Source organism: Triturus cristatus, chromosome 6 (genome assembly GCF_964204655.1).
Source record: "Triturus cristatus chromosome 6, aTriCri1.1, whole genome shotgun sequence".
NCBI lineage: Eukaryota > Metazoa > Chordata > Amphibia > Caudata > Salamandridae > Triturus > Triturus cristatus.
The window spans coordinates 154,047,581-154,068,957 of record NC_140589.1 but is presented as its reverse complement, the minus strand read 5'-3'; the positions used below and the strand labels follow the sequence as shown (position 1 = coordinate 154,068,957).

At 44.7% G+C, this 21,377-nt stretch overlaps 1 protein-coding gene across 5 annotated transcripts in view; it reads right to left on the bottom strand.

Moving 5' to 3' along the window:
- The window catches only part of EPHX1 (epoxide hydrolase 1), a 272,143-nt gene that overhangs the window by 61,652 nt on the left and 189,114 nt on the right, over window positions 1-21,377 (bottom strand). For all 5 annotated transcript variants that reach the window (XM_085610400.1, XM_085610398.1, XM_085610402.1 and 2 more), the window contains one exon: window positions 4,709-4,896. In XM_085610400.1, the coding sequence (XP_085466526.1) occupies window positions 4,709-4,891 (183 nt within the window). In that variant the 5' untranslated portion in view covers window positions 4,892-4,896. The remainder of the gene's footprint in view (window positions 1-4,708; window positions 4,897-21,377) is intronic.

Sequence of the window (21,377 nt, the reverse complement as noted above, 5' to 3'; positions counted from 1 at the left end):
TTTTTGTGAATTACAAATTCACTCTGGAAATATACAGAAATGATGGAATTCCAGGCATTTTAACTCTTCTTTTTTAGTCATACTACTGCACTTTACAAGCATGTGGTAAACCGATTTAGGGGAAAAAGCGCAGGTGCACATTTATTTTTTTCTCTCTACATGGAAAATATTTTTTATTGTGTAGAAATCCCTTATCCCACACCCTCTGAAGATGTGAATATGTTTTGGGACCTGTCAAACTCACAGCATATTTACTTCCACATTTCTGGAGTAGTTTTCAGTATGGCTTTAGGGTGGGAAATTTAATCGGGAATGAGTGTGAACCCAAGGATGTTTTCCCGCTCTTCCCAGCATTTTTTGTTAGTGTAGGAACATTTTTTAGAGGTTTTCTGAAGAGATGATTTTTTTTAGTCTTCTCAGTCACAATGCCTGCTCATTTCGACAGAAGTCCATCCTATCTGGCAAGATGTGAAGGATGTCACACCGTTGTGTGGTCTGCCTTCGACACTCTCATGGTTTAAGAGGGTGTCACAACCGTTAGAAAATCCTTTACAGGAGACTGAACTACAGAAAAGAGTTCACCTCGGGGTGCACAAGGGATACATTGGCAAGCACGTTTCTCTTGTTCCAACAAGATTTTCTTCATTAAAGGTGCAAGGTTAACTTCTCTTTAGCACCTGTACGGACCAGGTCACATACTCCCAGTGCTTAATTTGACTCGGTGTTTTCCGGTGCTCGGCACCGGCACTTAATTTTCAACACCGGAGCTTGTCACAGCTGCCACAAGGTGGTGCTGTGTGGCTAATTTGGAGATTACCAAAACAGGTTCGTTCAATACACATTAAAAATGATTATTAGCTGCCGCCCAAGCCATTTTGGGGGCCTGAAATAGCCCGAACTGTCACACTTGTAGGAGTTTGATGGTTAGTAGTTGTGTTGTTACTACATTTAAAACGGAGGCAAAGAGTAATCTTGAACAAATAATTGGAGCACACAAGGCACCATCAGTTACAGCACAATTAAGGTGGCTTACACAGGAACTTTCTAGTCACACTCGGACCTCCACAGGACCACACAATATAACCACAGGAGGACTCCAGGGTAATGGGTCCCAATAGCAAGATTTAAGTTGGACACTTGAATATTTTACTGAAACACAAGGATTCAGAATTCATCATAGGATGTGCGCAATGTAGGAAGGCACCTCATTGCTCAGGAAATGTTCGCTGTATAATTGCACTCTTTATGTTTTTAATCATGGTCGCATTTTTGTCGTTATGTTCACCATTCTTTTGTGTCATTATGTTACTTGTAAATATGAATGTCTTGTCAATTGAAATGTTACACTGAATTGTACGGTATTGTTCTTTTTTGGAGAAACGTGATGAAATCCACAATATAAATACTTGACTGAGAGACTCACCCGGCATAGGAGTATTCATTGTGATAATGACAGCTGGGTATCTCATTGAAAATAAGATATGGGAAATGGTCATTTTTTCTAAAACATGAATCTAAATAAGGACACTTTCTTAGTTTAAGCAAAGTAGAGGGACATTAGTGGCTCTCCACTTTTGAAATAAAGTTAATCCATGGTCTGGGAGGTACCTACTTGCAGTTACTATCACTGGCAGGGGCCATGGGTGGTTCAAGCTGCCTCCTGACAGGAGCCCTAGCACATTTTTTTTTTTTTTTTTACAAACTAAGCACTGCATACTCCTTGGGATGAGTGAGCATTTTAGTAACTGAGAGCATGACTTCAGTACCAAGAGCAATTTCCCCGCCCCCTTGTCTACTTCTGATGCATTCTTTAACCTTTTCTTCTGCAACTGGTGATGGTAAAATGTGTTCAATTTCATGCGGTAAAGCCAGAAAATGAAACAAGTGCAAACATTCTGATATTTGATGTCTGCTGCCTATCATTTCAGGAAATATATTTAAGGCATATAAATTATATTTTACTAATCTTTATTTTACCAAAATGTAATTTTAGCGGTCCTTTTTTTCTAGGTTTGTGCGTCTCAAGCCGTTTTTATATAGTTTGCATTTCTAAGCGAGAGGCGCTTGAGAGATTTAACAAGAGATAATCCTTCAAATGAATTTCCCTTCAAATTCCAATCACCAGATTGTAACTAAGTAGACTGAAGTTTAGCATTATATCTTTTCTGATCCTATTCTGATCTTCCTACTTTGAGCTGCCTTTTTGATCACACCATATACATAAGGCTTATTTATATCCCAGGCAATAGCTAGATCTCCTTCTCCACAGACCTAGGTAACAAAAACAGTCCCTAGACTCCCAGATAAAGGTCACTAAAATCATCATTCAGTGCATAGTGTCAAAACTAGGAATGGACTAGATTTGAGGGATAGTTAGAAGCATGGAGACACAATTAATCCGTTGTGTTCAATGGGAGAAGTTGCCTGTCATTACAGAGGAGCCATAAACGTTTAATAATTCAATAGGCAATTTCAGAAAGCATGAGGGGGTGGTCATGACAAATGGGGCCCGAAACCAAGGCAACCGTGACATGCGACTTGGAGGGTGCAACCCTAGCTCAACAAAAGAGCACCGAGCAATGCCATGAACCAGGTTTCCGCTCCTTAAATTAAGCCAGCTTACTTAGATGTAGTTTTTGGTACAAACAGATTACCGGTTTAACTGGACTACTTGCACGATGTGGTTCTTGAACCACTTTCCAAGATGTGCCCTGACAGTCATCGGTCGCCAAATCATCTTTAAGAAACCGGTAATAATTATTTAACCACAGAAATAGAGCAGCTGCTTAGTCCTACAAAAGAGGGAAATTCTGACTTCAAATGCCCATTGCTTAAAATAATCTACAGCTCGTTTTAAAATGACGATGGAGAACACAGAATTCAGAACAAAGACTTCCAGATTTTTGTTTTATAACTAAGAAATGTCTTGCTTCTGAAAAGTGTCAGCATCTTGATATTTTTTTATCTGTCGAATTTGAGGTAATTTTCTTTTTAAGAGGCAAACTAAAAAAGAGAATGTCAAGAGGATACCGTCTTTTAAACCGCGACGGCTCCTGCGCTATGGCGGAAAACCTTCGTCCCCCTGCCAGCAGCTGCAAAACTTGAACAATAAGAGGTAATAAAGCCCGTTTATTATTGTTTTATTTTTCTCAACAGCGTCAAGTCTAGGGGGTGGGGCCGTGAAGATGACAGGCATGAGGGGGAGTGGTAGGTGCACAGTTGTCAGTGCACATGTGGGATTGGTCGGCTGTCACAGGACAGCCAAATCGGCATGCACACTGAAGCGGTCTCCAACCTGAGCTGCGTTGCGGGGTTGGAGACAGCAGGAACAGGCTCCCACTCTCTCTAGGAGCACAAATCCAGCCCGCTCAGGCCAATCCGGACGCTGCTCTCACGTATGAGAGCACCATCAGGATTGGCCGCAGTGTAGTCTGGGAGACTGTGCCTGCAGTGTAGCCAGAAGAGTGGCGATGCGGAGGGCATTCAGGTACTTTTTGTTGTTGTTTGTTTTGTGGCCCCTCCCCCCCCTCCCATCCCGCTACTTAGCCCCGACACCAGTGGAGACTGCTTTTAAACTAGGGATTTCCTTACCAAAACAGAAAACAATATTGACGGATGCTACAACTAGGCAAGCCCCGCGTAAAAGTGTTCACTGAGTTTACTATTTGACCCGCACACTCAATAAAAGTGGCTGTTTAAAATGTGTCGGAGGGTAGCAGGCTTGACGGTCGAAAGTAATCTACTTCGTATGTATCCAAGTGTGCATTGTACCAGAACTCCTGAGAATGTACAGAGGTTGCACTCATCCAGTGTAGCTAAGAGGTCCTTCGCACTTCATCTACAAAACCTAGTGTAGGTGAACGTTAGAGCTGTACCACAGTAAAATAGGGCTTCAAGAAAGTGTAAAAAATACATCACAGTAGAAAACTCCTGTTACTGCACATATCGAAATGATGAGTTTTGTGATCAATATCAACAGGTCAAACCAGCTGATATTTATCGAGGGTAAATGCCTGGCTAATATGGGAAGATGCAGCTTTTGGTACCTAAGCACTAATATTTGCATGTTATTCCCTAAAAACTCATGATTGGCTATAATTATAGCGCCTTGTAAATAATGAGCACTTCTGTGTTAGTTTTAGAAGATGCAATAATTATCGCATCCAATATTGACCAACTCTTGATGAGCACTTTGACTGGTTATTGAAATTAGACCTGAAAGAGGAACAGTGGCTGTTAACAAGCAAACGAAGAGCGCCCTCGGTGCAAGACCCATCGTTGTCCGAGATGCTTTGTACAATCCGCGCTTCATGGTCCGGTAGGGAGTTGATAAAAACGGAGATGATGACGTCTGCTGGTATGTTATTGGGTAGTTTCTATGTCCATTGCTGGTTAAAGTCAAAGAGAATGATTATCTTCGTTTAAAATAAACATTAATACGCCATGTTCGCAGAACTGTATAGAGCTATAGTTATGAAAATCTGATGTGCTAGTATAAGTGGAACAAAGTTCAACATTGTAGGTGAAACGCGTTATCTATCATACATATGGCTTTAAGTCGTGTGAGGTAAAATTTAATATTTATTTAAAAATTAAAAAAATCACACAAAAAAATCAATGTGTTGAAACTTTTTTTAGACCACTTGATGTTTTTAAAGAAGTAAGACACAGAATTTGCATTTTACTCTTTCTTTCTATCACAACTTACCTTTAACATCTCTTCTGATGCTTCGATTTTAAAAGGACGCACGGATTTATCTTCTTCCGTTTCCGGTTCCGCCCCGGCTCCCCACCATCCGTCCTCCATTTCCAGCGTTTCCTCCTTCTTCTTGAAAATATAATGGTAGATGAGGGCCCCCAGCAACAGGGCCAAGGTAATTTCAAGCAACATGATGGCTGCAATTAATGGACAAGATCTGTGTCAATAAAGATCCGCCTACTCAAGCAAATGTTGGACTAAAACCAATGCATACATCCATCTGTTCATCCATTTCAGAAAAAGCCCCGCAGTGCCACATGCATTCTACAGACCCCACCCATTGTTCTCATAATGGAACGATCTGTGCAAATCACGTGGTCCCCAAAACGCCTGAGAAACATTTTCTTTTTTGATAACCGACTTTATTGACTTTTGATTGCAACAAAGAACTCAGCACCATTTAGAAATACCCATTAGAAAACAAGACCAAGACACAAGCATAGCACATTGGTATAAAAGATTTGATGTACATAGGGTCAATATCAGCAACCCACTTCCAATCTAGACACCATATCAGCCCAAATCAGTCTATCACTCAGACCCATTTGCCCCACATTCGGCGAAATTTCTTAGGACAACCTCATGCCACATAAAGAGGTTGTTCCTGTGCGGCACACCAGTCCACCCCCCTGCGCCAACGCGCCAATGTGAGAGCGGTATTGTTCAGCCAATGAGCTGCAATGTCCCTCTTGGCCACCGTTAGTGCTGTATTAAGGAAGAGTTTCTCAGCCCTGGTGCCAGAGAAACTTTTTTAAATGACTGCAATGCACTTGGACATCAGAAACATTCGAATCTACAGATATGATTAGAACTTTGCAGAATCAAAATGTTTGTCAAATGATTAGCTAACTGTGCTGCGTAATTGTGAAAACAGACCGAATTTGCTGGCACAATTCAGAAAAATGTTTCAAGAGTTAAATATGCCGGAGTTAAAAGCCAGAAATGCGCGTCATCACTGGCACACATTAGCAGATGTCTTAAACTCAAACAACACATTGGCCATGTTCTATACCATTTAACCTTCAGCACTACGCTAAACCTCACAAAGTGGACTATTAATCTGGGAAGGAGGGGTCTGTTACCAGTGTAATAAATATGCCATGATTATGTCTTAACACAAGTCTCAGTGAAACTGCTCACACACTGGCAGCCACGGCATGAGCAGCAAGCAATTCCCCAGAGAAATAAGTTATTTCAAACAGTACTGACCACTTTAAAGTAAAAAAAACATTGAAAAAGTCCCAAACTAATTTAGAAAAATAGACAAAAAATGTAGTAAGAAAAAAAGACACAACAACAATCAAACTGGATAAGGAGAACCAGAGATTTGCGTTCTTAAAGTTTTAAGGCAAAAAGCACCTAGAAAATGTAAAGCTTCAATGACCAATAACATAGACGTGAATTCTGGCTAACCGTAATCGAGCAGAGCTCAGATAAAGCAAGCAGTCAATGGTCAGAGTTTTAACCCTGGGCCTGAATTGAAAGTTTGGTGGCAGGGTTCTGCGTCACAGATGTTACAGAGTGCCCGCTGCCACACCTGCCGTCCACTCGCATTATGATGAGGTGGGCAGAGCATCAATTTTCCAATGGCAGTGGCACCGCAGGCTTTGCTGTTGCAAAACTTACTCCACTGGAGTAGGGGCATCAGACCACCCTCCCCATTTAGCATGGACTGTCTTGGGTCCTATTTTATGTCTGTCAATAAAAAAAATATATAATGGTCCCCACACCATGGGAAAAAACTCACGGTATGGCGACCATTATCCTTTTATTCTTCAGAACAAACTCCGGCTTTGGGAGTTTGTTTCTGAAAAACATAAAAGTTTGTGGTGCAGCCGCTGAAAAGACAGTGGCCGCACCCCAATTTTTTAGTGACTTCACAGGAGCTGCCATGAACACACACAGATCACCACCAGGCTGGTGGTGAACTTAAATGCAGTGGTCTTCTGTCTGTCATGGTGGAGGATGTAACTTCCTTTGCAAGCTTGACGGGCAGAGGAAAGACCACCTTGGACTAAATCAGCCCCTAGTCTATTTTCGGGAGGTCAAAGTCTTGCAGCCAGGGGCATGGTCCAAGGCTGAAGTAGTCAGTGAGGGTCCTCTCAAGTCTGATACGTAATAGTGTTCACTAAAGCGGTTGGCTTTGGTGTCAAAAGCTGTAAGTGAGACAAAACTGGATTTTATAGCAGCAAAGGTTGCTTAGCTGCTGGGATAGGATTGCGGTCTCAGCCCGGTTCCAGGTTTTACTTCATCACTTTTTTGGGTTCTCACAATCCACCGGCAAGGCTTGAAGCAGTAGCTGGGCCGGGCTCCAACAGGCTGGATGCCTTTACCCGATGTTCTTCCCTGCTTAGGGTTTGACCTCTCTGGGGAAGTTTTAGCATCTTGTCCTCATCTTCTTGAGATGGAAAAAAATCCCACTTTTCTCCGACTGCTAGAAAAGTTATTTTTGGCCACTCCTTCAGCTCAAGATCCTTTTTGGCTGCTCCTTCAGTCCAAGATCTCCAGGGCAGGCTTAAGGCACTGGGTTTCCTTCCAGCCAGGGCTACTGCAGGGTGCACTCCGCAGTGGTTAGCTGGTACTTGTTGAAGTCACGAGTCTGCTTTTTGTGTCCCTGAAGAAGGCAGAGAGGCAGTCACTCACTAACTTTGGAGAGAAGTTCTAATGTTTGAATGTCAGCAGGAGACAGGAATCCTCGAGTCCTTTAAACCTAGCAGGATCTTCTTTCTTCAGATGTTGTCTTACCAGGTTCATCAATGGGCTGAGTAGGGGTGGTGAAGTGCCAGTCTTATTCTATGCACTACTCACTGGCTGGAAAATTCCCAGCACCAAATCCTAACTATTTTTGTGCCTTACTCATGCCTATTTCTGCAACACTTTCTTGTTTTACTTCAAAAATCCCCAGAAGCTCTAAATTCAAGCAGATTATCCCGCTCTTCCTCCCTTAACTATTTCCCGCCTGCGAGTGAAGGGGGCAGATCCTGCCAGCCCCATTTGGCATTAACAACTCAAAAGAGGAAGCATGAAGGCGGCCCTTTGTTCTGCCAACTAATGCCGCCCCCCTCCCACATAGCTAACCCCTGGCTGGTGGCCACTTATGCCAAGTCTGGCTGTTCTGTAAAGCCTAAAGCATCCTGACACTGTCAGTTGTCTCAGGTTAACGCAGTGGCATCTGCAGGTTGAATACCCCTCTGGGACGATGGAAGGATAGTGGACGTTACCAGACACGCTGCACACCCGCCTCATAAACTTGCATTGTACGGTGTTTTCCATTTATACAGCACTTTCCACCCCTGACGAGGTGATGCTGCGTTTCAACGCCAGTCAGCACGCCGCTCCGGAACCCAAGGTTAGTGGTTATTCAGGTGCTTCTAGTTCTTGCCGATTACTGGGATTAGTATTATGCGCTCAAGCCAACCATTCCATGCACTCACTCCAGTTTCTTCGTAGTAGATTAAAGTAATAGGAGCCAGATGTGATCATTACTGAGAAAAGGGGGATATGTGAGGTCATGCAGATGATTGGTGGGGTTAGCAGATGAGCTGGAGGAGATTAACCAGTGTTAGCTTGCAGGGCTGAAAAAAAAAAAGGAGAGCTTGTGATCTTTGAAATGAGGTGGGAGTAATTTGCTGAAATACAATAATAGATATGAAGGTAAACGTGTATGTGGCTTCGAGAAGGTTGAATAAAATACAAGACATGGTAAGGGAACAGTGCGAATCTGGAGCCATTTTTGCAAAGCATTTAGACCTCGAGAAAGGAATGGTTTACTAATAATGGGTCATTCATTGAAAGTCCCTTCGAGAAGACTGCTCCTAACTAGAGAGGAGACATGCGTGGTTTTCATTACTCAACTCAGTTAGGCTAAGGAGTACCTATATAACCATTCGGCTGGAAGCTGTTCTTTAAGTGTTCTTAGCTGTGAAGTTTGCATGCATGCATTAACCAGAAATCCTGTGCCACGTAAAGATCCTGTTGGCGTAAAATATGTTTTGTTTGAAAGCAAATATTTGCCTTGATCATTGCTGGCGAATGCGTGTGCCCTATAAGTCAGAGGAAGAGATCCATCTAGCATTATTGTGTATCTGGGAATCGAACTGCTGTGAAGATCACAATCCTTTCCCAATTCATTTCTGGCCAGTTTATTGTTTGAGAGCAGAGTGACAGAGTCAACAGGAATGACTAGTCCATGCGATGGCTACTTTTGTAATGCGCCTTTAGAGTGCCCATCGCAAAGGGTCGGCCACTGACACTCATCTGGATACCCACGGTGGACCTCAGTAACAAACACTTACCTGTCTTGGGTGTAAAGGTATATTTGGTTATGTAGAGAAAGCTACAGAATCCAGAGTTTTATATGCATACCTATCTTTAAATGGAATGTCTGCTAGTGGACAATCTACCAATTCACGGTGTATGTGCAGACAATCGAATAGCTGCAACTCCTACCGGTCCTTTTGTGAATGTCATTAAACATTTCCAAATTCCTTCAAGATTTGATTCCTTAGGGGGTGATGGCACCCCCAGTTTCAGCAGGCGAAGTTGTGCTCTGTGTACTCATCTAAACCAATATGGTGGAAGGTATCTTCTTGCTGGCGAGTCAACACGGTCTTTGGAGCATGTGCTGTGTTTCCAAGCCCCAATGGTGGCATGGTCTCTGGAAGAGAGGTTTGCCCTTTCTTGCAGGAGACACACCGAGCAGAAGTGAGACGGCATGGGAAGGCACACCCAGCCTCGGTTCCTGACTGCTAGAAAGCCAAGCAGCATATGGATGGGAAAGGGAGATTAGTGATAGATGGGGAAGTGTGTATCCCGCGCAAACACCCAAAGGCGCCCAGGAGCTCCACGCTAGCATTCTGCATGGCCAGAGGCCCCTGTAAGATATTAAATGCACCTTAAAGGTACCTGCATGCACAGCGTGTTGTCAGAAAGACCCAATACCAGGACTCCTGATTTAAAGAGGCACACAAGTCAAGAAGTGTGGGTGAGCTGACCTTTCTGCATGGCTGTGTGTAGATTATGTTGATCTATGTGTACAGGTGCCTGTAGGTTTGTGTTCATGGGTGTTTGTAGGTGTATTGATCTTTTTATGCACTGATGCTCTGTGTGAATGTGCTTCATCCATGTGTGTGTGCGCGCATGTTGTGTATCTGAGTGCCAATGGTTGTTTATTCGGTTTCCCTTTAGGAGGTCCCAGAGATCCTGGTGTGTGTGTGGCAGGGTGGTTTATTATGCAGCAAGTGATATTAAAGGTCGTGTTTTACGCGAATAAGTCACCTTTCGCCACTAACCAAAAAATGAAGTAAAAAAAGCAACTTCAAGTACAACAATCAGAAGAACATGCAGCATCAGAGGTCCTTTTAGTAGAGTGTGTTGTTGCAAATCATTCGGATCGAGGGTTCCAAGGTCATGTGGCTAGAGGTATAAAAGCAGGCTGCAAAGAATGCACAGCAGGGCCCTGTACCCCCACGGAAACAAAATCATGTATCCGAAAATAATTGTTCATGTAACTTTTGGACAAACAGTGAAGGTACAGGGTCAAAGGGAAACAGTCAATGTGTGATAGGGCGGGTAGCTGCTTTTTTAGGAGTGAAAGTGTTTTAACGGGTAGCGGGTTTATACAGTTATTGTGGTGCAGGATGTGTCTATTTATGGGCTGACAACAAAGCAACTGGGTAGAAAATGGTAAAATGGAGATTTAAAAGAAGCAAAAAGATAATGGACAGGGCATAGGAGTGCGGTGAGGAATTCACAGAATGGGAGATTACCTCAGTGAATTCCTACCATGAAACACAACTTACATCCCTCTCCCCACAATACTTCCTACTCCAACTTCCAGTGTAATGGCTATATGCAGAATTGTAAATCAGACAGCCACGCTACCAAAAAGCCACATCTTGACTGGCTTCTTGCCGGTCAACATCAACCCAGAAGATTCACAGCTTGTGCTTGAAAGACGCCTCATTTCAGTATCATCCACATATCACTGCACCTTCCTCCTCTAACAGCTGCCTCTGGACAACAGAGTTTTAATAAAGAACTAGAGTGCTCACCTAGCTTGCTGACAGGCCCTGCACTGGGAGACATGTTGCTAGGGAGGACAGTTTCTGAATCATTCACTTTCCTTCATAGAAGAATGAATATGTCCATGAAAAAGGTCATCTCCGCTGCCACACGTTCCAGAAGTAAATGAGGCCCCAAAACACTTTTAGCTGTTTGCACTACATGTATAAAGTGTTCCCACTCTGAAAACTGTACATCCATGACAGCTTTCACTAGTTTAAAATAGTTACCACACTGTTCTGTCTGACTTACAATGTTACTTTTTTTTAAATGTTTTAATTAATTACCTTTGGAACTAGTTGTTCATGAGGTAAACACAGACGCAGTATGTAACAACAAATATATATTTAAGCATGTTTTATAATTTCTTTATACTTGACTCAATAAAAATGACTTTAAAGCCAGTGCACGTTTACCCAAAAGGGATGCAACTAGTGACAAGAAGACAGCAGTAAAAAGAACAAAATTCTGTCCAAACAGCAACCCATTTGGAGCTAAACCCATCTTTAGCTAAAACATGCTGTCATCCTTTCGATGCGCTCCTTTTTGAGATGCTCAAAGCAGGTGTCCCCTGCGATGCGTCCCATTAGGACAAAATGGCGACGCCTAATCACCGAAGCATAAATCCAACAGGAATGCTTTTTGACCCTTCCACCTAAATATCACCAGGAAAAAACAATCTAACAAACATTTTGTGAATTTCACCTAGATTTTAAAGGTTAATTTACAATCATAATCCAGTGGGTAGAGCACTCCCAACTAGTTACTGGCCGTAGTGATTGGCCTGACTCCAGGCCAATACCCCGCCCTTCCCTGGAAAATACTGCTGGTGTATTATCCATAGGACTGAAAATACAAAACCCGCCTCATCCTCTCTCTCTCGTGGCGACATGCATGTACGGTGGCTGTAGTAGGACAACAGAGTCTTATAAACTTGATCTGAGCTCCTGCATCCTGGCACAGGGTTGTACCAGTGACAATTTACAAAACCCACAGTAAAAGGCAGCAGGCTTGACTTTTACATAGAACAGCAGCACATAAGCATAGAATATCAAAAGACATATGTATACATACATCATGGGTGTCCACTATAGGTTCAGAAAGGCCAATTACCGAGCATGGACAAAAAAGATAATAGACATAAAATGTATCTGAATGGAAATCATTTCCAGAAATAGAGGTTATCGTCAAAATGTAGTGTGGATCTAGCCATCCTGGACCTATGATGCACACCACTAACCTATATATACACACATGAGGCAGAAGAGCAGACTGTGAAAGGCTTCCATTTGTACAAAAACCAATACACAGAGGCATGCAAAAAACAATACTTGTACAGGCTCCCATACAGAGACAACACACGTGCAGACCGCCACCCTTGAACACAGCGCACAGACAGCGATGTGGCGCACACACAAAAGCAGATACAACACATGCACAGGCATACACAAACAGCTGCGAAGAGATGCCATGGCACTGGGGACACCGCAAAACCACAATGAACGTATGAAAAAAAGGATCAAATCTACAATTAGGGCCCGATTATAAATTGGGTGGAATACAGCTCTGCCCATCCATACCAGCCCGGTGTGGCCGCACCCAGATTTCTCTGATGTGGGAACACCAACCTTATTTAACTAGGCGGGCAGGAAGCGCAGCCTGGACTTGGCCCCTGGCCAACCCCCTTTCTTGGCGTAGGTGGAGCCTTGGACAGCCAGAGCCCGGCATGTCCCTAGGCGCCCTCTCCACCCCCGCTTTTATTACTAACTGCTCAGAGCAGGTGGTAAATGGAAGCAGCTTTGTCCAAGGATTTGGGGCACCACATGCCGCGGGATATCTTATAGCATGCAAGGCTTGAATGAACAGAACCCATGTTATGTCTACACTGTGAATCCTCCCCACCCAACAGTGCTCGGCTTCCCTGGTCTTGCCATTACATTTCTGTTCTTGTCATATCTGTCTCTGGCCGAAACATGCAAAGTCAAGGCGATTCTGCACGTGTATTCAGTGCAGCCCTAGGGATCCCGCTACTGAGCGATGTGCGGACAGCGGAGAGAAAATAATGCAAGAAAGCGCTTGGACCAGTAGGACAGCCCCTGCAGTCCTGGGGCTGCAAGAGATGTGGTTTTATGAAACATACTTTCCATAAATAAAGCAGATCTGAAAAGTCTGGTCTTGGCAGATTACATCACTGAGAAATGTTTGTAAGATGGTCTTACACCACTTACACTACTCTTGGGAGCGAAAGGGAGGTTGTGCTCTTAGAAGATACAGGATAAACCCATCAGAAACTGGCTGGAATTCAAGACTGAAGTCAGGGGCTGCTTTGGAGTCTGCATTATATCCAATGGCACTCGTAATACAGCAAATGGGGTATCAGTCATATTTGTGATGGAGTATGCCGTCCGCTGAACTCTAAATCAGGACTCCGTGTGCAACCATTGTCGGCTGCTGCAGCAGCTCCTCCCCCTTCGTGGAACAGTCCTGCTATACAAATGACCCTCTATCTGTCCAGCTGCCACACCCCTGGAGAAGGATTTCTTGTCCCTGGACACATCATGCTCCCTGAATATGCAGTCAATGGTTAACAGTACTCGGTCTCACACTGAAGTACCTACACGAATGCATCGCACACCACAAGTCCACCTGAGCCTCCCTAGCACCCCTGTTGACAACACACCACATTAACTCGTGAATTAATCATGCACACCCCAGACCAGCTTGATAGAGCGGATGGTGAAGTTCAGACACCTCCTGCAGGCACACAAATGGGCTCAAACACATCAATGAAACCGCCAGCAGACGTCACCGAGAGCCACCAGACCACCACCAGCAAGCTCCACACACACAAGGCACGCCAGGCATATCGGCAGGCACGCGAGGCGCCTCAACAAACGCTCACTCAAGGTTGGCCTCACCATTCCCCACACTCATCCTGCAGTGCCCCTTGGCTCAGTCTACTGGACCAATGCACAAAATAACTGCGAGCCGCAAATCAGGCACCGGTGACGCACTTCCTATGAAGTTATATAAAAACAGAAGCAATGCTGAAGCACTGGCCAACAACAGCCCAGAATCACACAGCACGCCTGCGGCCAGGGAAAGCAAGCCCTGCAGTTAGCGTCAAGGACCTGAACCTACGTCATCTGGGCCGGTAACTAACGCAAGGCCCCCGAAGGGCCACAAGGCATACATAGGCTCCTAATAAGTCAGAAACCCCAGGCCTCCAAAAGATCTCAAGGATACACAGATCCCATAAAAATTCTTAAGGATACAACGCCACAAGGGACCTCCTACGTTCAGTGCTTACCATTAGAAAATTGCCGGTTTACGCACAGCGCAAAGAGGACCAAGCAAAAGACACTCTGTCTACCTGCAGCACACAAAATAAAACAGCTCCCAGAGATCACCCAAAATTACAGACTCTGCCATTACCTTCAGCCACATCTAGCCCGTGACCCGTCTCAAGATAACTCCACTATGCCTACCCCCATTTCAAGGCCAGACCAGGAGCGGAACAATCAGAGCTGGAATTTGAAAAAATATTAATGCAGGAACCCATAAATTGGAGGTCAAGGTGCGACAGAGGGAAGGGGTGAAGCCACGAGGGGCAGAGTTTGAAAAGTAGAATCTGACAGTCAACTTCTACATTTTTTTTTTTTAAATCTGCTGCAAAGAAATTGGCAACAAGGACAAAAGGGGACAGCAAATCTGTTCTAGATTACTTAATTGGTCACGAAGAGGCCACAGTTTAAAATATCTTACAGGGTTAAGACACCTGCTGTGGAGAGATTTGTGTGCCCAGCACTTCTGAGGAGATTATAATAGCAGTGAGATAACTCTAATGGTTCATGCAGTTCTGGGAGAGTTCCTGGTTTTGTCCAGTCACAATTCTGGCTCATAAAGTAGCACGGAGGGTTAATATGCCCGGTGCAGAGCATGCCATGTCCCATGCAAGTCCAAGATTTTAATTTTATGATGATAAATAGGCAGGCCACTGCTTTTGACTCCGAGATCGTTTTACTTCCACTTTTCAAGTTGCAATCTTAAAGTAGCACACTGATCTATTTACTGGCATCAAGGAGCTGCATGCAAACTGCAAGTCATGGGTTTACATCCTTATGTTTTTTCCTCAATCTGTTGTTATTCAGTGATTACAAAGAGGGGCTCCTCTGGGAATTAATACATCCTTGTTGGTACAGACAACTGCAATCACTGCGTTAGGTTTTATATCCTGACTTTGCGTTTCTCCCGGCGGTTCACATATAAAGTATGGATGATGCATGATTCCTACACTTATAACCTCATTGTCTTAAGTAACATTATTATTATTAAAGCACAATAATATTATTTGGTCATTCGATATCGTGCACAACTTGCTCCCGGAGGAGCACCCTGGCGCTATGCTGCACGAGAAGAGAAATGGAGGTAATCTAAAACAGCCAAGTCTTAAGCCCCTTCTTAAAGGAGGGGGATTCTGGGTAAGAGCGAAGGCTAAGAGGGAGTTTAATCCAGTGATAAGGGGCTCTGTTAGAGAAAGATCTGCCCATATATCTTGAGGTACGGATACGAGGGATCACCAAACGCGCCTTGACCGAAGATCTCAGACATCTTGAAGGAAGGTAGAGATTTAGTCGAGAAGACGAATAATCTGGCAGAGACTTGAGAAGGTCTTTGTGTGTCAAACAACAGAGTTTAAAGAAGACACGCTTCCTGATAGGCAGCCAATGAAGCTTTCTAAGGATCACGGTGGAAGGCGAGCGAGAGGGAAGATTACATATTAGCAGAGCTGCAGTGTTCTGGACCACCCGCAAATTGGACAGCAGAGAGTCGTTTACGGAGGTCAGCAGGGCGTTCCCATAGTCCTGGCGACTGATGAGAGCATGGACAAGAGTCTTACTAGCAGTATCTGGAAGCCACAGAAGGCCTTTTTTTTTTAAGCCTCATGATAGCGAAGCAGATGCCACAAGTGGTTCTAACTTGATCTTTCATGGAAAGAGATTGATCCAACCTCACGCCAAGATTTTTTACTACCCACTTCGGTACGAGGGCCGAGCAGAGTTGTGTGGGTCAAAAATCAGCTGCCCATAACTCGGTCGCCTTGCCAAATAGCATGATCTCTGCCTTGTTGCGGTTTAATTGGAGACAGTTGTTACTCACCCAAACAGAGACTTTCATCATGAAGTTTGCAAATTTACTCTTTACCTGGTCAGGAAAAGGACCAACGAAGAATAGTAGTCGAGTATCGTCTGCATATGATACGATCTCCACACCACAGGCTCCAACGATTTGGGCTAACGGCGCCACATAGATTTTAAACATAGTAGGGCTCGGCACGATCCCTGGGGTACTCCCTTGTCCATTTGCATCAGTCGTGACTTGAAACAATAACATGACTAAAAATATTGATATTAATACTGTGAAGTGTGACGGTAATTACCAAGAATGCTGTAATATAGACGAGCACTGAAATGCCGTATACAGTTACTGGATATCTGTGGCGGCTCCTCTGCAATAGCGGAGGAGATTCGCCCCACCGGCTGCCGCAGAGCCTCATTTTATATTTCATTTGCCAGCTCTGATCCAGCTTGTGCATGGAGGGGAGGGGCATGTGAGGGGTGCTTTTGCGCTCTCCAAGTACACATATGTGTTTGGCTGGCTGCCTCAGGCCGACCGAAATACACATGGCACTTCGGTTTCTCCAGCCCGGCTGGACTCAGCAGCTGGGCTAGAGAAACCCCACTAACTCCCTGACCTGAGCAGAGCGCCTTTCCTGCCCGCTCAGGCCAATCCCCGCGCTGGCCTGCAGCACGGAGATTGGATGGGAGTCTGTCCCAGGGGTTGCTGGGACCAGGAAGAGGCCAGCAGGAGCAACGCGGGAGGTGACATCAGGCAAGTTTTTTTATTATTAACACTTCCCCACGCACTGCTTAGCAATGAACAGCACGTTCAGTTGCCTTTCGAAAAAGGTACTGGGAATATTTGTTTTGCAAAATAATCGGTTTTATAATTATGTCACTGCATCCTTTTATGAACATTTCCAGGTCAAGGGTTATGGCCATAAGCCGGTCACAGCGCCAAACATCTCTCCTGATCTCAACCATCAGTAAAAATGTATCTATTTTTAATGCACATGTCTGAGAAATTAGCTCATGGTTTGTCATTTTCAATATGACCCAATAAGAGGTCTTCTTGGCTCAGAGAACACAGCCAGGCCTACCACGGTCTAGCATCTCTGCATCACATCCTTGCCCCCATCTGCTCATCCTATTCCAGCCAGCCTGTACCTACATAATCTGATCCCAGCTGTCCAATGCAATCCCTCCTGGCACTGGAAAGTCACACTGCGGTGACCTCATAAAATAAATGTTCTTCTTTCAAGTAGAATCCACCCTTTTAAGGGATGCGTGGGTTAAAAACGATAAACAAAGCTGTGTTTCTCTCTCTTTTGGTTCGCTCTGCCCTTGGAAAAAGGTTTCATCGTTTGTTTTTCCAGACAGAACCAGGCAGCCCAAGCATTACAACAGTGAGCCCAAAGCTGCTTTCTCCACAGTCGGCAGGAAGGATGGGGGGGGGGGGGATGCAGCGAGCAGCTCTGCCAGAAGATAAACGTTCAAGCAAAAAGCGACACAGAGGTAGCCAGGCCCCGACAGACCCTGTACCAGGCCTGGGGTACTCCAGCCCGGGTTTAAAAGGCTGCCCTAGACATTAACACAGCAAGCTCGGGCTCATAATATTTCAATGATCTGCACACTTGGACTCACATCTTTTAGCAACCTGCCCTGCACACAGAACACTATATAATGTTGCTTCTTTCTACAGTTTTATACGCTCAGATTGCATTCCATCTCAGAACGCCACACCCCACAGTACCCCTAAAACCAGGCATGAAACATTGACCTTGAATTACAACTCTTGGTTGGCCCATCTCCTTTGTTTCTTCAGAGTGACCCTCTCCTTGCCTTCCATCCTCCTCTTTCCGAGTATGGCCCCGCCTGCTCTAATCTCTACTATTGTATTTCTGCAAGTTGCTCACACCCCACTTCATCAATATCAACTTCTTCTTTAAAATCGCTATCACTGCAACCTAACACCGCCTAATCTCCTAGCCAATCTCTTGATCTCGCTAGCCATTTGCATGAACCAACATAGCCCCCCACTAATGATTCCACCCAACTCCTATTATTTTAACCGACCACATAGAAACTCGAGAGAATGCATGGGGTGGTTTGTGTTCCTTGACAGCACACGACTAATGCCAATAGCCAGCAATCATCACTGGACTAACCAGCCACACTGGGTTCCGGGGTACCGTGCTACTCACCGTAAAGTGCTTAAACTCCTTGTCAAAGTTGGTAAGCGCTACATATAGATGCAATTACAATACTAATCCCCAATGGGTTACATTTGCCAGGAGGCTATCTGCTGTTGCCTGGAAAAAAAAGTACTGGCCGAAAGTCACCTTTTAAGAGGAGGCCAGTTCATAGCCGTGGAAGTGTGACAAAAGAAGTGTCCCAACCTTTGTACTGCGTACCCCAGCACTGATATGGGGCCTTGGGGAGAGGTTCATAAGAGGGTGTACATTACAACTCGACTCTGTGGCATCGCTTAGTAAACATAGAAGTTTCTAATTTGCAAACTAATGTTGTATTATACCAGCAAGGCCCGTTCTCAGATGGTGTGGTTATTTGACGTCACAATGTACTGCTTTTCCAATTCTGGATACATCATGATTTTAAGGGGTCTCAGTATGATCTCAAATTGAACTGAAGAAAGACTACACGTCCCAGGGTGCTCTGAACTGTGGAATGCAGACCCCAAGACTGGAAATAAGGAACAGTGTGTCCTGGAATCCTCGGACTGTCACTTCAAGGGCAGAGGCGCAACTAGAGCCAAATTTCGGGAGGGGGGGCTAAGAAAACATTTCGGGGGGGGGGGGCTGAATCTTTAAGCAATAGGCAGAGTGGAGCTGCAGGGGCTCTTAGAAGGGGTGAAACAACAGCGAGGCCTCATTAACAAGTAAATGGTCTTTTAAAGACCTGTGAAGGGCTCGGGTGCGGCTGTGTGCGCGCCCTGGAAGCGGTCTCATCCCGGGCTGATACACAAGACGGGGGGGGGGGGGGGGGGGGGGGGGGGCTGAAGCCCTTTCAGTCCAATGGGTGTTGCGCGCCTGTTCAAGGGTGTACACATTTCTTTCACTGTACACAGGCACGCCTTTCTTTCACACCGAGACAACGCTGCTGCTTGTTTTATTTACATTGTGACAGGAATTCTGCCTGACACTTTGAGGACTTAACGCCTAATCCTGCCTGACGTTCGCTGCGCCTCCAGGGCACGCGGGTGCGGCTTTCAGCAGGGCGGCCATCTTGTGTTCCACGTCATCTCTCGTACGGGAGATGTGCTGGGGACCGGGTAGTGCTGCTGTGCTTTTTGTCATTGAGAACCGATGCAAGACTGAAATACTGTTTGCTACAGGCTTCTCCTGGATATTTGTAAACTGTGTTGTTTCCTGTACTTATAAAGGCGTGGGATTCCCTACTGTCTGTCTTTAGAAACCTGAGCTACAATATGACATTTGCTGTTTGTCACTAAATGCATTTGCAATAGAATTTGCACTGCTGCTATGCTGTCTGCGGCCTAGGAAACGTTTGATGCTGCTGTGGTGTTTCCTCATTAATGGGCCCTATATGCTGTAGTATTGACATTGAACACCCGTATTAGGGAAGTAATTTCCCCTTCTGCTGTTTGATTTGTAATACTGAGTTTTGTAATACAGGGTTCCAGTTCCAGAGCAATTAATGTTTGTGCTACGCACGATATTAAACTGGAGACAGCAAAGACAGCATCCAAATTCAATAGGTGTGATGGGGAAGATCCTTGAAAATATTCGCACTACATGCCGAAACATCAGGAAAATCAAAGCAACCTTCTACATTAAAACCAGCCATGGACCCAGCAATAGAAGTACAGCACTCTTCACTACTTCAGCCCACTCCAGAACTTCAAAATAAATTTCCAAAGACAACTGCAATGGGTTCAACCTCTTTCACGGTGAAAACATACAAGATCAGTATAAGCTTATTCAGAACACTGAGACATCAATAGCCGGTTGACTAATCTGCCTGACTAACCCGCCCCTTAATGCACCCAAATAAAGATATTTCCTACTCAACACTGATGAGTTGACCAGCTACCTTAAGACCAGAAGCTAGAGTCAACAGAATCCCATCCACCAGAGAGTCACTCAACATAGTCAGTGCTTCCCTCCTGCATGGCAACTTCCGCCACACACTCCACCCAGACAGATCTTTTATTAAAAAAAGCCAGCCTTGATCCGAATAACCTCTCCAGCTTATGCCTAGTGACCCACCTCTCCTTGCATGGCGACATCATCAAGAAGGTGGAAGCAAACCAGCTGCATGAACCAATCAGCTTAAGGAAGCTGAAGACCCTCCTCTTCAAGGAACACCTGGTCTAGAAGGAACTGTTTCAATTGATGACTCCACACAAATGCAAAAGCAGACCACCCTCTAATATGTATGAGAACATCTAACTTGTGCTCAGGTTGAGTCCCACAACCCCTCCGTTCAGCGCCCAGTGGAATACGCACTTTGGCCTTTTAGCTAGATCTTTGATACATGAACACCAATGCAAACATTCACACAGACACCCACAACACTGCTGGTTTAGAAAAGATCTGCATGCTAAGGTCGTAAATGTATGTACAACCAAGTAGGCACCATAGCAAGCCCCACATGCACCAATTTTTACCCACCCTTGTTGAATGTACCAACCAAGTGCATCCCTCCACCGATTTAAAATGTTGGGGCTTAGAGTGAATTATAAACTCAGCTTTCTTAATATGAGGAACAACTTTGTGTGTATTTACAACAGGTAAAATTACTTTCAAGTGCTCCGTTCACATTTTTATGGGCGACAATATGAAGTTTATTTGTTGTTTATGCATAGCACTCAGAAGGCATCTTAAGAGCAGTAACAACAACATAATATGATCTGAAGCCGCCGAGATCCCCAGCTGGAAAACTTACAACGTGAACCCTGAAATATTTTTGTTACTTCTTACCTGCTTTTTTGTCCCCTAATTTTAGACATTTCCAAACTTTCTTGATAAAAACGTTTTTCCTTACTCCTGAAAATTCACCCAAATTGCGTTTCACCAGCTTGGGGGGGGGGAGGATGGGGGGTGGTCCCGGCATATGTTCTCCATGTAGGTTTTTCTCGAACAGGAGGTGGAGCCCTTCAGAGCATAAGATAACCCTGGGCGTAGGCCTGCACGTGACCCATGGCCCGGTTTCATGAACCTATATCATACAACCACGAGCATTTATGTCACCCCTACTTATGTCACTCCTACCATTAGAACATTATCATAAGAGTGCATAGCTTCTTAAAGCAATCCTGCATTCCCTGGTGGGTATTTAACTGCACGCCGAATGACTGAATGTTAACAAAAGGGTGTGCTGTTTTTTTAATCGTAGGCTCCTATATATTCAATACATATTTAGAGATACACGAACCATGAATTACATGTGTT